Source organism: Crassostrea angulata, chromosome 1 (assembly GCF_025612915.1).
Source record: "Crassostrea angulata isolate pt1a10 chromosome 1, ASM2561291v2, whole genome shotgun sequence".
Lineage (NCBI taxonomy): Eukaryota > Metazoa > Mollusca > Bivalvia > Ostreida > Ostreidae > Magallana > Magallana angulata.
The window spans coordinates 24,265,131-24,281,623 of NC_069111.1; the positions used below are offsets into that span (position 1 = coordinate 24,265,131).

General features: G+C 34.9%; 1 protein-coding gene across 1 annotated transcript in view; it reads right to left on the minus strand.

Moving 5' to 3' along the window:
• LOC128180799 (signal transducer and activator of transcription 5B-like) overlaps positions 1–16,493 on the minus strand; it is a 160,785-nt gene that overhangs the window by 5,946 nt on the left and 138,346 nt on the right. The window contains exons 18-21 of the mRNA XM_052848956.1: positions 15,469–15,563; positions 14,992–15,128; positions 13,747–13,899; positions 2,500–2,578 (exon numbers count right to left, since the gene is read on the minus strand). Of these exons, the coding sequence (XP_052704916.1) occupies positions 2,500–2,578; positions 13,747–13,899; positions 14,992–15,128; positions 15,469–15,563 (464 nt within the window). The remainder of the gene's footprint in view (positions 1–2,499; positions 2,579–13,746; positions 13,900–14,991; positions 15,129–15,468; positions 15,564–16,493) is intronic.

The window sequence follows — 16,493 nt, forward strand, 5'->3', positions numbered from 1 at the left end:
TGTAACAATCTATGAAAAATGCAAACCCCCTAAATAAAGAACTGCAAACGCTAACACCCATTTCCCCCCTACATTTTACATCCAAATATTTTGGAATTTCTGTCAGATATTCAATAATAAAGTTATCTACTTAAAGGTTTAATCAAATCCTTATTAATTTGTATCAAAAAAAAAAAAAAAAAACTAGGTACAATTTCAGACATATTTTGCCCTGTTTTAGAGTGAATTTTAAAAATATCACAAAAATTAAAATGTAAAGTTTATTTACATAAAAATACCCAAAAATTAAGAATCTATAAATAGTTACGAGATTAGACTTTCACAAGATTAATTGTATTGTCATAAACAGTGCATTTTCCAATAATCTCCATAAAACTGAGCAGAAGACACAAGTTCCTTTGTAGTTTTTTGAATAGAAAAATATGTTCGCAGCTGCCACCAACGATGAAACTCATATTATAACTTTATCATGTGATATCACATAAAATATATCAATTTCGTTGTGGGCGACGGCTGCGGACACATATTCCTCTTCAAAAAATTATGAGAAAATTTGCCATCTTTCATCATTTTTTACTAATTCTTAGAAATATGCCAAAATATTTAAGTCATAATTATTTTTTAAAACAAGATAAAAGTTTTTAACCTGGTACTTACTTATACATGTTCAAGATGGTATTTGTGTATTTTTATGAGATATAAACAACTTCTGAATTTTAGGGCAAATATTGAAGAAACTGTACCTTCTTCTTTGTAGTCAAATTATCAATTTGTAAACAAAAGTTTTGCTTATAGGGGGGGGGGGGGGGTCTAAAAAAAGTTCATTGAAATCGGTCTTTATGAGTGAGGAAAATATTATTTAGCGGCTGATATGTAAATAAAAACTTACATACTTTTTTAAAACTTCATATTTTTACGTTGAATATTAAAGAAAATTTTCATTTTAATCCATATTTGTTAATTATTTTTTGAAACGTTACACAGCACAATGCTTAGTTTGGAATGTATTTGGTCTGTAGACATATGTTACCCTGTGAAACAACAAACCCTTTGGTATGACTATGCTAAATAACAATATTTATTTACATCTACCAAGTATAATTTCCTCTATTTCTTACGGAAACTAATAGTTATTTCATAGATCTATAGAAACAGCCAGACTGAAACCTAAATGCCCCGTTTATCGATTGGTCAAAATTAACAGCAGCCGAAACTGACAGGAGTGAAACCGCTAACAGGGTTATGTATTTTTTCTGTAATTTCGCTACCTTCATATCCGAAATGAATTACCAAAGAAAGCATTTTATTGTTAAAATAAAACCCCTAAATAGCAATTTTTGTTACACGGGGTGGGGGGGGGGGGGGGCGGAGATGTTTCAAACAAAATTTCCGTTTCCTGTTTGTTTTTATTATGAAATGAGCTATAACCCAAAATACAAATTTATATCTCTTTGTTTGACCAAGTCATTTATATTTAAGGAAAATATACATAAATGTTTACATTTTTATAAAAAAAAATAAGTCTAATTAGACAATTATCAAAAAAATGACTTATAGTTAGGTGGCTAGACAATGCTATCATTTGCAGTCCTTTAAATGTTCAGTAAGACAATGATCATACCCAAACTTGTATGTTCCTTTGTAAAAGATTCATCAAAAAACAAATTACGAATATTTGTGAATTACCCGGTATGATACAGATACATTTTACTTAAGCATTATTCTTATTTTTAGATATTGTAGGTCCTATAACACACCATGCTGTACAGATAACTGAATAATCTGACAGTGTGATGGGTTAATTATATGATCAATAATTTTTAAAAGTAAGAATTCAATGCTTCTGTTAGTTATATTGCCAATGGTAAATCTGAGTAAGTTAAATTAAATTCATTTTTATCATTTACTAGCTGCTCTCTGTCAGAATATGAATAGAACCATTTTAACAAGAGCTTGGACTTTGGGTAGCCGTGATGTACAGCAATGTGACATAGGCCTGTCTATTTCATTGTCAACCACGGCTCTCTGAAATCAACAAGATTTGTCTGGCTTTTAAGCTAAGACTACGCAATCGGTGCATATTTCGCTAGAAACCGCATCATTTTTAACTTGTTTTGAAGCAAGAAATAGATAGCTACGTCCTACTGAAAGTCCAAGGCCTTGTTAAAATGGTTTTAATAGATATAACAGCCATGAACATGATGTTTGGCAAACATTTACATGTGGTCAGTGCCAAAAAAATGTGAAAGATTACTTTTTCCTAGAAAGCTAGGGCAAATACCCTTTGGCTATTAGTTTTCTAAAACTTAATTTGGCTATAAGAGTTTGTACATTTTATCAAATAAACTTTATTCAAAAAACGATTACTTCTGTTTATATGCCATGATCATGCATGTTTGATGTGTAACTGAAATATGAAGATCAAAAGTTTCCAGAGCAAACATAAGGAAAAGATACATTGAATATAAATATTGATTGATGAATTGTTGAGCCCCTTACCCACTCATTTCCTTTGTGTCATACACCATTCTGATCTCGTGAGGGACGTAGCCATCATTTAATGTCCCAGTATGGTGAGCTTAAATAGCAAAAAACAAGCATGAAATAAAGCTTACAAACCCTACTAGTTCTAAAATGTGAAGAATTCATTTGTTTCTTCACAAATAAAAAATATTATCTAAAACTCCATCATTATCTTATGCTATATTGCACAGTTGTGCAACAAGAAACCCAGTTTTTAAAGAATGAATAATATTCATAATCTTGAGGGGTTTAAATCATATCACTCCATGTATTTCCTATGCAAAAGCTAGAATTTATTATCAATAGTGCAAAACAACATTTTAAGAAATTTTTAGGAATTTTAAATTTTCTTGAAATGCTTTATATATATTGATTTTACAATTTTCGGCTTACAGGTTATCGCACTTATTCATGTGTATTATAAAGGAGTAGAGAGTGCTCTATTTGGTCATGTAATGTTGGAGTCATCATTTGACCAATGAAATTAAACGCGGGAATTCTAGCGACTCTCTTTGTTTAGAAAGACATGCTAATTCACTTTCTTTTAGGACACCGAATACCGATTCTGTTCCTTTGGACCATTTCTTTAAAAATTCAAATGGTAAGCGTTGTATAAACTATTAGTCTTATGTTTGTTACAATTTTATTTTAGTTCTTATCTTATATGCTAAAAATGAATTCAACCAAAGTTTTGATTCGTGTCCGTTATTTCCATCATTAAAATATAGACTATGAAGATTTAAGGTACATGTATGTTGATGATCTCGGTATTAACTCACATGCAACTAGGTACAAATGAACAGGGGTTCGTACTACTAGTATTGATGGTATTTTACATTACGATGTACCTTTCATTAAAAGATTCCAGGCGGATCATATCATTCTTATGGTTGGGCAACAGGGCTCAAAGTAGACTTTTGGACAAAGTCGCCAAATGGCAACCTACTTGCCATTTTCAAATTAAGGTCGCCAGTAGTAAAACTTAAAGTAGCATTAAGATATCTGCAAATCTTCTCTCAATAAATATACTGCAGAAAATAATAAAAAGGATTTTATTTATTGCACGTTTCACATCTGGCAAAAAAAAAATTACCAGGTATTTCCATCCATCCCATCATAACGGTCAAAAAGGACACATCATACTCATTATTAAAATATTTTCTGGCACTAGAAATTTTCTTTTACATTAATTCTTGAAAGACAAGTCTACAAAATCTCCAAAATTGTACATTGTTTTGAGTGGATACGTAAAAGGAATGCATTTATCTCGTACAAAGTACTTTCACATTGGTGGAACAAATAAGTTTACCCTCTTGTTATGTTCAAGTTTCACAAACATTACTTAAACAAATTTGACTCATGTAGTTTGGCATATAAATCTTCCATTATGAGAAGTTTCTTCTTTGTATATATTCATACATGTATAGGACTGAAACATGCCATGTTGTTTAAATAGTTCTCCATATTGTTTATTTTGAAAGATTTTTGAACCCGGTGTAAAATTTTTGAAAATGAACCTCTTACATTCTTGGTTCTCTTAACGAGACCGCATTTGGTTCTCTTGATGAGACCACATTTGGGTCCTCTAAATGAGACCGCATTGCTCCTCTTAACGAGGCTATTCTTGGTTCTGGTTCTTTTTGGTTCTCTTAACGAGACTGTATTTGGTCCTCTTAAAGAGGCCATATTTGATTTTCTTTCTGAGACTGCATTTGTTTTGTGTTCATTCACACAACAACATTTTATCTTCTCTTGTAATAATTACGTTGCACTTATGCTGTATGATTTAAGACATATTTATGCAATTAGTTTATTAAAAAAAAAAAGAATTTTTTTTTTATAAAAATTTGCATGACAATCATCACCTTTAAATTGTGTACTGAAATACCATTTGCTAATACCAGCACATCAATTATTTTCAATAGTGTTCATGGCACCTATGCGAAAATCTACAGATTTGACGAATCGAACATCGACCAAAAGAGGAAAACAATCTCCGAATGGCTCAGTACCACAATCCAGTTCTCCTTCTACCATCTCTCCGGAGATTTTGGAAACCATTAGAAAACAGGTCATGGAATAGGTCACTGCGAACCTGACGGAGGAAAATTCTAACATGTTCAATGCTCCCCAGCCAACTGCCATCACCAGTCAGGGGAGTATTGCATGCACATCTAGAATAAACTCATTTGTTATACTTTCATGTTAAATACTGAAATCTGATTGGTTAAGACGCAGTTAATAATATTTACTATTACCCTCAGCGTTAGCAACGCACTTGGCAATGGGTAACATTAAAAAATGTTACATGCGCTTCGCGTCGGTTGACAATGGTTTTCTCGGGTGTCAATTTCAACTGTTACCCTCCCAAACAGGCACTATTTATATAATATCAATGGGGATAACACAAATTAGGAAACTGTCCAGGCAGCAATCGTTAATCAATCTGATAAGATAACATCAGGTATGTCCAGTAGTGGATTTGTGAGTATATTGGTCTCCATAGAAGCTCATGTACCTGATAAATTAAAATCAAAGATGTGGTCACCGTCAAAGCAGTACGTGGATTTCAGAAATCCACATACTGCTTTGACCGTCAAAGCAGTACGTGGATTTCTGTAATCTGCTACTCCGAAACAAACAAGGTAAGGAAAAATGTTCCTTCAGGTAGAGAATTTAATGAAGCCAGGTATGCTTACAATTCACCAGGTGGAGAGAGATGATACTGATGGAGAATTATCTTCTACGAACGACTGGCTTACAGCTTGGAATAGGCTATTTATTGCATAATATATCCACATGCCTCCTAAAGTCTATGCCCCACGTCCCTGTCGTAGGAGGTGGAAACGGGTTATGCCGGCTAACGGGGCTATGCCTGCAGCATGGGGCCAGTCACCCCTTCTGCGGTGAACACTGACTACAGAAACAGACACACAGAGAAAAGTATTACCTGGTTCACCAGTAGGTAACATCAGAAATGAAAGCATGACGTCTAGTCAGGAAAATCATCAGAGAACTACTAGACTGAGAAGCTACCTTCTGAGACCAAACCGCAACATCAACATAGCAGCATGGAACGTGCGGACTATGTTTGAAACTAGCAGATCAGCACAGATCGCCAAAGAGATGAAGCAATATGATATCAGCATTCTTGGCATAAGTGAAGCACGTTGGACAGGCTCTGGAAAAATAACTTGTAATAGTGAGACCATCATCTACTCAGGCAAGGATCAAGATCACCAGAGTGGCGTAGCAATAATGATGAGTAAAGAAACATCAAAGACACTGATAGAATGGTACCCTGTGAACGACAGAATACTGTACGCTAGGTTCGATTCCAAACACATCAAGCTCAGTGTGATTCAGTGTTACTCGCCAACCACCGATGCTAATGATGATGAAAAGGACACTTTCTACAATCAACTTCAGAGCGTGCTACATCGAACACCGAAACACGATATGGTGATAGTTATGGGAGACCTTAATGCTAAAGTGGGAAAGGATAACACCGGCAAGGAGGCATGTATGGGAGCACATGGCATTGGACAATTAAATGAAAATGGAGAACGTCTACTAGACTTCTGCGAGATAAATGGACTAGTGGTCTGCAACACAATCTTTGCACACAAGGACATTCACAAGTACACATGGGTTTCGCCAGATAAGAGAACAAAGAACCAAATAGACTACATCATGATCAATAAGAGGTGGAGGAGATCAGTTATAGATGCTCGGACGTACAGAGGTGCAGATATTAACAGCGATCACATACTCTTACGTGCCAAAATACAACTTAAGTTAAAGGCAACGAGGAAAGTGCAAGGACGTAGGAAGTTTGCAGTGAATAAACTTAAACAGCTAGAGGTAAAGGAAGCCTTTAAACTGGAACTGAGGAACAGATTCTCTGCACTAGAGACCATGAATGATGAAAACAACATAGACGGAAAGTGGGATAATATCAAGGACTGTTTTACTTCCGCTGCAACTGACACATTGGGATATAGGAAAAGTGTGAAAGAAGAATGGATAACATCAGATACATGGACTCTAATATCAGAGAGAAAGAAGATCAGATCTAAAATATTAGACTGTAAAGACAACACAGAGATGGAATCCTTGTCAAAGTCTTACAGAGACAAGGACAGAGAGGTCAAGAGGAGTGCAAGACGTGACAAACGAAAACGCATAGAAGACAGTGCCTGTAGAGCTGAGGAAGCAGCAAGGACTGGAAATATCCAAGAACTCTATAAAATTACAAAAATGATGTCTGGAAAATTTACCAACAATTCAAGTGTTGTGAAAGACCATCATGGCAACATTCTTTCCAAGGACAGCGACATCATGAAAAGGTGGGCAGAACATTTCAGATCAGTTTTGAACAGAGGAGACCCATGCCAACCACCAGACGTTGACAACGAAAATGTAACAGAACTTGACATTAGTGTGGAGGAAATAAGCCTAATGGAAATACAGAAAGCAATCAGGAAAATGAAAGACAACAAGGCTGCAGGAGTAGATGACATCCCAGCAGAATTACTAAAAGCAGACATTGAAGCAACATCTATTGTTATGCACAACCTTTTCCAAGATATTTGGAGAACCACCAAGATACCATCAGATTGGAAAAGTGGAATTATTATAAAACTTCCAAAAAAAGGAGATAAAACAGAATGCAACAACTGGAGGGGAATCACACTTTTACCAACAATAAGTAAAGTTTTTACCAGAGTTCTCTTGGACAGAGTAAAACACCAAGTTGATGCACAACTTGGAAAGGAGCAAGCAGGATTCAGACCAGGTAGATCATGCTGTGACCAAATCTTTGTATTACGAAACATCATAGAACAGTCAATAGAGTGGCAGTCCTCTTTATACCTCAACTTTGTTGACTTCGAGAAGGCCTTCGACAGTGTACATCGGGAAAGTTTATGGAAACTCCTAAGACTGTACGGACTACCACTGAAGATCATTAACATCATTAGAATACTACATGAAGGATTTCAGTGTAGTGTGATGGTTGACAAAGGCCAAACCGAGTGGTTCCCAGTAACATCAGGGCTGAAACAAGGCTGTATGCTATCACCTCTACTCTTTTTAGTGGCCATAGACTGGGTCATGAGAGAATCCACCAGAGACCAGAATAACGGCATTAGATGGAATATGGGAAACAAACTGGATGACCTAGATTATGCCGATGACCTATGCCTTATCTCTTCCACTCATCAGCATATTCAGGAAAAAACAACCAAACTGCACACAACATCTACAAGCCTAGGACTTAACATCAATTTAAACAAGACCAAAATAATGAGAATAAATGCACGGAACAAGAACTCCGTACAAGTAAATGGAGAGCCTTTGGAAGATGTAGACACCTTTACATACCTGGGCAGCATTATAACAACATCAGGAGGTACGGACGAGGATATTACATCAAGAATTAATAAAGCCCGTCATGTGTTTGCCATCTTAAAACCAGTATGGACATCCTCCTATATGACCACAAGAACAAAACTCAGGATTTTCAACAGCATTGTAAAATCAGTATTGCTATATGGCTCAGAATGCTGGAAGCTCCGGAAAGACCTCACAAAGAATCTGAGAGTATTCGTAAACCGATGCTTACGGTCCATATTCAAGATCAGATGGCCAAAAGTAATATCTAATAACGAACTCAGAGATATGGCAGGTCAAGAAGACATATCCGTGGAAATCGCTAGAAGGAAGTGGAGATGGATCGGCCATGTGCTCAGAAAAGACCAGCACGACATTACCAGAGAAAGCATCTTCTGGACAGCTGATGGGAAAAGGAAAAGGGGTATGCCTAAAACAACATGGCGAAGTACAGCAGAGAGTGAGCTGAAAAAGATAGAGCTAACATGGAAAACAGTGGTGGCAAAAGCAAAGAATCGGACTGGGTGGAGAGACTGTGTGGCTGCCTTATGTGCCACCTGGCATGAAGAGGCCTAAGTAAGTAAGTAATATCCACATGAGCAAGCTAAACTCGCTAAACATCTTAAAACGGTCAGGGACATTGCGGATGCAAAAGGTAACTGGTATAGATATGCAAAGGACTTTTGATCCTTAATTGAACATGGCCAGGTGCAGAAGGGTGAAGTTCATATAGAACTATACTTAAACGCACGTCTTACTTCTTCGCAATTTATTAAAACAACTAATTCACATAAAGAATTGAGTAAAACTATCCCCAGAGGAACTGTTTCCAGTTCTACTCAAGAAAGCAGTGCAATGCAGGTCCTACAAAGATTCCAATGTCAGTCACCACATCCAACCAAATTTGCCAATTCATCTAAATCACTCCCTCTTACCAAGCAAGGGCCCAACACCAATCAAACCAAATAGACTTGCAGATTGGCTGTCTGGTTACAACGAAACTGCATGAGACAAACTATTTGATAAATAGTTTTTCATTAGGGTCTGTTGGTGAATGTCCTCTTGTAGTGTCAACATCTTAGATCAGCTTTTATTTGTGCGGTTATAATTGAAACAAGAATAGAATTCCAGGGTCCCCCGCCGGTCAAGCAGTATACTAGTATCGAGTCTATCGACCAAGGCTGATTTAGGAACGTGACCAAGGTATTAGTGGTATAAACATTTGGTATAAATTTAATGAAAATCCGTCTAAATTTGTAGGCATGAGCGCGCTAACAAGGTCAATTTTTGGAAAAAAACGGAGTCATTATTGTGGTCAAAGTCCCATAACGCCAACAAAAAGTATCGACCAATGCTGATTTTCGAACTTGACCAAAGTATTAGTGATATAAACATTTGGTATAAATTTAATGAAAATCTGTCAAAATTTGTAGGCATGAGAGCGCTTACAAGGTCAATTTTTGGATAAAACGGAGTCATTATTGTGGTCAAAGTCCCATAACGCCAACAAAAAGTATCGACTAACGCTGATTTTCGAACTTGACCAAGGTAATAGTGGTATAAACATTTGGTATAAATTTAATGAAAATCTGTCAAAATTTGTAGGCATGAAAGCGCTTACAAGGTCAATTTTTGGATAAAACGGAGTCATGATTGTGGTCAAAGTCCCATAACGCCAACAAAAAGTATCGACTAATGCTGATTTTCGATCTTGACCAAGGTAATAGTGATATAAACATTTGGTATAAATTTAATGAAAATCTGTCAAAATTTGTAGGCATGAGAGCGCTTACAAGGTCAATTTTTGGATAAAACAGAGTCATTATTGCAGTCAAAGTCCCATAACTCCAACAAAAAGTATCGACCAATGCTGATTTTCGAACTCGACCAAAGTAATAGTGGTTAAAACATTTGGTTTAAATTTAATGAAAATCCGTCAAAATTTGTAGGCATGAGAGCGCTTACAAAAAAGTGTGACGAGCGGACGCACGGACCCACGGCATTTCTATGTCCCCGCTCCTCCTTGCAGCGGGGGACAAAAAGATTCTTAATTAAAAGAAGTTTCAACGGGTAGAGTGTTAATTAGGTCCATTCGATTCTAAACCATTTGCTGACATACAATGTTCCCCATTTGGTAGAGAAAAAGGTACCAGGTGAATATAGAATGATTCATTATTTATCTTATCCTAGAAACAACTCAGTTAACGATGGCATTCCACGCAAGGAATCATTTGTTCAATATATTTCGGTTAGAGATGCCATCAGTCATATCAAGAACTGTAGAGTTGGGGCCTATCGTTGCAAAACTGATATAAAATCTGCTTTTATGATAATCAACTTAAACTATTCTCAATTCAAATATGTTTGTTTTTGTTTTGTTTTTGGAACAAGTATTATTTGGAAACATGTCTTCAATTTGGTCTTAGTTCTTCATGTAGGATCTTTGAGCGTTTTTCGATGGCACAAGAGTGGATAGCACAAAACAAACTGGGTATTTCGTGTATTTCTCATGTGTTAGACGATTTTATTATTATCTAAAAGTGTCCATTAAATAATATGTGTTAGACAGTTGAAAGCAATTTTATCAAGGTGTGTTGACATAGGCATTCCAATATCCCTGGAGAAAATGTGTGGTCCTCTTCAGACTATAACTTATTTAGGCTATGAGCTGGATTCGAGCAAAATGGAGTCTAGTTTGCCTCATGACAAAATAGTAAAGTGCATTGATAAAATAAAGTTTGCAAAGACACAAAAGAGTTTAACTGACACTTAAACAATTACAGTCGCTCATAGGTTTACTTAACTTTGCATGTAATGTTGTTTTGCCAAGCAGAGCATTCCTTAGGAGATTGATTAGACCTTACCATTGGTATCAGTAAGCCGTTTTTCAAAATAAGCATGACAAAGAGGTGAAAGAGGATTTGAAAGTTTGGGAATGTTTTCTTGATAAATTCAATGGATCCTCGATTTTCCGCCCAGATAAGTGGTCAAGTTCGCATGAGTTGAAATTTTACATAGATGCTTTGGGTTCTTTCGGTTATACAGCGGTATTCAGTAGTCAGTTGTGTTATGGAAACTGGGATAGTCATTTGGCAATGTAAAAATATTGCAGTCTTAGAACTTTACCCAATAGTTGTGGCAATATAAGTGTGGGGGAAAATGTTGACTAACCAATGTATTTTATTTAACACTGATTATCAGGCATTGGTGCAGGTTATAAACAAACAAACATGCAAGGTTAAAGATATCATGGTTCTTGTTTGCCAGCTCGCTGCTAGTTGTGTCGAATTCAATATTTATTTTAAAGCAAAACATTTAACTCAAAAGAAAATAAACTATGTGAACTCCTTGATTCTGTAAAACATACTATATCAAATCTATATAAAAAATTCTATTTTGAGCAATGTTTTTGTTTTTTGAGAATCTGCAAAATTACGTCCAGCTTAACCGTTCCAAATAAAAATCTGCTAAATTTAACCAAATTTATCGTAAATGACACAATATTGATTAAATTTGTATCACATAAGCATAGCCTGGGAAAACCTTTCTTTCTAACAATTCATGGAGCTTAGGACTCAGATTATTGCCTAGTTCAGTGCCTTAAGAATTATATTAATCAAAGAGGAGTGCAAGGGGGTCCTTTATTTTGCTACGTACCATGCACATCTGTGACTATAGGATCAAATTTTTTGGAATACTGAAGAAAAGTTTATCTTTCGCTAATAGCCAGATTGGGGAAATTACTAGTCATTCATTTCAAAATGGCATGGTTTTTCAGTGTGCAGACTCCAGAATAAGCGACGGTAAAATTAGAATCCTGGGACATTGGAAATCAGATGCCTTTAAATCGTACATCAGACCATTTAATTTGTGTAATTAGATGCAATTACCCAGTCTAGTTAAAACTGTATACTTTTTTATTTGACGCCGTATCCAGAGCATGTATTTATCTCTGTCGACATTATTGATGGGCTACTGAAGGGCATATGTATATCCCTTCCGTTATCTTTTGTAGTAAGTTACTAGATTTTGACATGTGCATGCACGGGTTGACACAGCATATGATATCGGACATTTATGAAATAGATACATCGACACACCGTATACTGTTGACATTTGCATAACCAAGCTTTAAGCCTACAATAATGCTATTAATTTCACTACACTCTGCTGAGCTGGAATAATGTAACTGTGTCTGGGCCTTCACCTCAGTTAAAATGCCTCCCATTTACCCGTAATGTAGCAGAAAATTGCATTGAAAATAATAACAGTCAAATTGTTCAAACAAACCATTTTGAAGCTGTAAATACCTTTATTCGAAAAGTTTAATTCTATAATTGCAGCAGAATTCAACATTTCTTCAACAACGATTTTTACACACCATGTTGACATTCGAAACTCTCGGGATGTTTTATAGTATTTGCACTGTGTTAGAGTTATCTCCCGTATTTTGTTTGAAGAAAAAAAAAATTCCAATGAAAATTTACACGCATTTGTTTTATCGTCTCTGAGTTTATCCATGCAAATGTGATATTGTGGAAACATAAAAAAAAAAGATCCTTCCGTGATTTAGTGTGAATGTAAAGCGCATGCGCAATATTGTAAAATCCAAAAAATTCAGTGATTTCCGGAATTTTTTAAGGAATTTTCGTTGATTATGAAATAGCGAAGCTTGATTGAGAAAAAATGAAAACAAACTGGTTATCTTCAAGTACCAATGATGCTTAGAATATATAGAACAAAAGACATTACTCTTCCGATTTATCGTTATTAGAGCCCAAAAATTCGAGTCTATTATTTTAATATAGTAGTATAGATTAATTTTGTTGCATTGAATATATGTTTATTTCATTGTATTGTTTAGCTTGGGTAATGGTAATTAATTTGTAGTCTAATATTGAAATAGTATAGGGTTTATGTTTATCCCGTTAGCTATGATTTTGCTCTTTCCCACCAGTATTTTTTCCTCCTTTTATTTTTCCTTGGGGTCTGAACTTGATAAATGTTTAATCAAGTCCATGGCATTTTCAGACCACAAGGAATTTGTTTGACGATATTACGTAATACTATCTAAATTTCTATTTCAGTTTCTCAATACAGCTAATTAATTGAATTCATATTTGTATATAATTATTAATTACCATTCTGAAATTGATTATAATTACACCAAATTAAGATCAAATGCAGAATTGCAACATTATTCAATCAAATTTCAATTGTACAGTAGCATTATGTAATCTATTAGTCCCCTACCGGTTTTCACAGGAGGGGACTATAGCTTCCCTCTGCGTCTGTCGGTCCGTCTGTCTGTCTGTTCCACTTCAGTTTTCCACACTTATTTTTTTTATGCGTTTGAGGAATAATATGCAATTTGCTGAACAGCTTCAAAATGTCAAACTACAGATCAAATTTACACTTTTGTAGCATCTAGTTGACATATTTTCGAGAAAATTAGTTTTTCATATTCCAATTTTTTAATGTTCAGGTTCGATATACTGCATAACAGTGCATTGTTTTCACAATTTCCACAAACCGGTAGGGGACGTGTATTGCTTATGCAATACTCTCAGAATGCTTGTTTTATATAATTTTACGTGATGTGTTACTGTATGTAAAAATTAAAGTCACGATGGTGCCAAAGAGCAACATATACCATGTCTTGTTTTGTTCATATATTATGTATAGAAAGATGGAGGTGATGGACATACGTCAAGTAAACTACATAGATTATATTCCCTTCATACGGAAATCAATTTTGGATAAAAAAAATTCCTTAAACCATGGTGGTTAAAGAAATCTTAGCCAATTCATTAAGAAGGTTGAGTTTACTTGTTTGTGTCATAAATCGGCTGAAGGCGTTCTGTTTGGGGATATCTGGATACAGGATGTGGAGCTGGGGGAGGTCATTAATCCTCTCAGCCAATCCACGGATCTGGAAGTCCTTTGCGCTGAAAGGCTGCAGATTCCAAATCTGTTTCTTTCCTGTACAAACAAAATATATCTCAGATTCATACATATAAGGTACCACACAGAAACTGTTAAACTCTGACATAAAGAATAAATAAACAAAACATAATTTTTCATCTTGCAATAAATAAGTCTTCATAATATACATTTTTAAAATTTTTTTTTCTCTATAAGTCCTTTATGCAGGGAGAGTTTTGAGTTTCTGCATTTTAACCTCATTATTTTACATGTACATGTGATAAGTTGAAGACCACAAAACTGTACAAAAAACTTGAATTTGGGTGAAAAAATTGTACACTGCCCATCAAAAAATGTTACAAAAAACGGTACTGATTATCGCTTCAATACTTTTGATAAAACACCTTATTTCTAAACCAACAAATGTATTTTGTCACACATACCTTATTTCAAATGTTGTAACAAAGTTTTCTTTGCTTTAAAATTTCATATAATGTTTTATAATCATAATTTTTTCACGAATCATATGAATTGTGCAAGTTAAGATGATAGTTTGCTGACCAACTTTACATAGTATAACGTAAGAGTAGATCACCAATTTACATGCAGTATATCTTGTTCATGATTATATTACTGATATATACACCAGTAATGTAAATAACAGCAGCAAATGCAACCTTGCATAAATTTCTGCACATAAAAAATCCTTTATTCCAGCGTAAGCATGATAATAAACATGTTTATTCATCATATACATTACGTACAGAGAGCTGGTTTAGATTCATGTATATTTCTGAAGTTTGCTAAAAGTTTTTCGATCAAATTACAAAATATTTTAATTATTATTTATAATTAAAAACCCTTTTAAAACAAAGCTACTTTTAATACGGATGATTATCCTAATTGGTAGTTGACACCTTCACACAGGCTGGTTTGAGTACACCACACAAGTATGGGTAGGTCACATGTCAAACACAGGTGATGTTTTCCAATGTCTCATGAGAGAGAATGAGAGGAAAATAGCAGCATGTGAAAAATTCAAAATACTGGACAAATTTCATAGTCCGTGAATTTTGGTGTTATAAACTTAAAGAAAGGTATCAAGAGATGAAATAAATGTGAAATCAAGGCAAAATTAACACATCTCACCTGTTTTGTCCTCAGCTAGCCAGGCAATGGTGATTCCACCGATAAAGTTGTCACTGAATCTCAGCAGAAATGTGCCCAGGGGACATTTCTCTAGGTGCCGCTGTGAGTCCAGCTTGCTGATGAAGCCATTAATGTATCTATGACAGAAAGGAAAATTATAGTATTAGTCTCTTTTTACAAGTATATCAGTAATCAATTCTTATGTGTCTATAGCTAAATGTATCATATTCCGAATCAAAGGATATACTCATGTGTATATATTAACAAATATAAATCTTATCAATACCCAAGTGGTCCCTGGGCCATTAAACTTAGAAACCTTACTCTTGATCTCAATCTCAAATTACATATCAATCTTTATAAGTGAGATTGAGATCAAAAGTGTGCTTGGCCAAGTTAAATGGCCCCGAGGTTGTATAAACCAAAAAAACACACAGGACTGCCCCATTTAGCAGCCGTGTATAAACAAAAACCTACCCTTCCTTCCATGGACCCCTCAAGTGTTCTTTGGTCAGTTTCATGGCCTGGTAGAACCATTCCCAGAAAGTGTAATTCCTGTTTGATAAGGGATCCTGCAATGAAGAGTTTCATTTCAACAAAATCAAGTAGAGTCAGTTATATGTTGTGAGGATTTCATGAAAGCTACACTTGATGAACCAAAACTATCTCAAATATTAGTTTTCTTCATAAAGTTCATCTCCTTGACAACCAAACTATATTGTATGACTAGATTATTTACACATAAGCATAGAAACAAGAGGCCCATGGGCCACATCACTCACCTGAACAACAATTGTCATTTAATTGTAAATAACCTACATATGAAATATTGGCTTCATATATGCATCCCTTAAAAAGTTAGAGTGCGGAAACTGAGGATTTTTCATTTTTTTCTTAGTTCATGAGGCATAACATTGGACCTGAACTAAATTCAAACTCAACCTGTATATTCATTATAGACATCCATGTATTAAATTTGAGTTGAATGTGTGCAACGGTTGTCGAGATAATGACTGGAAAAGGAATGATGATGGAATGACAGGACAGAAGGACTGAATGTCAGAATGACTAAATGGGTAACACTATATACCCAAGCCATTTTATGGCAGGGGCATAAAAATCATTGATTTCATCTATATTATGAAGGTAATGTAAATATCAATATTAAATGATTTACTTTTTATGTCATTTGTCCTCTTTCCTGACAGTTTTTGACATGACAACATCAAGAATAAATCATTTAATGCTATACTAAACAATAAACATAGGTAATCACAGATTACAAAGCACACCGAGACGAGACATCACCCCTCTGATACTTCACCTTTATGAGACCACCTTTATCATATTTAATGAAAATCATACTTTATGATCTTGGATATTCATGGATTCTGTTTTGACACAATATCGTATATCATCTGTTAAAAATTGCATGATAATCATATGTTCATATGTTAATCAATACAATAATATAAAATTAAATATTGCATCCTATCATATTT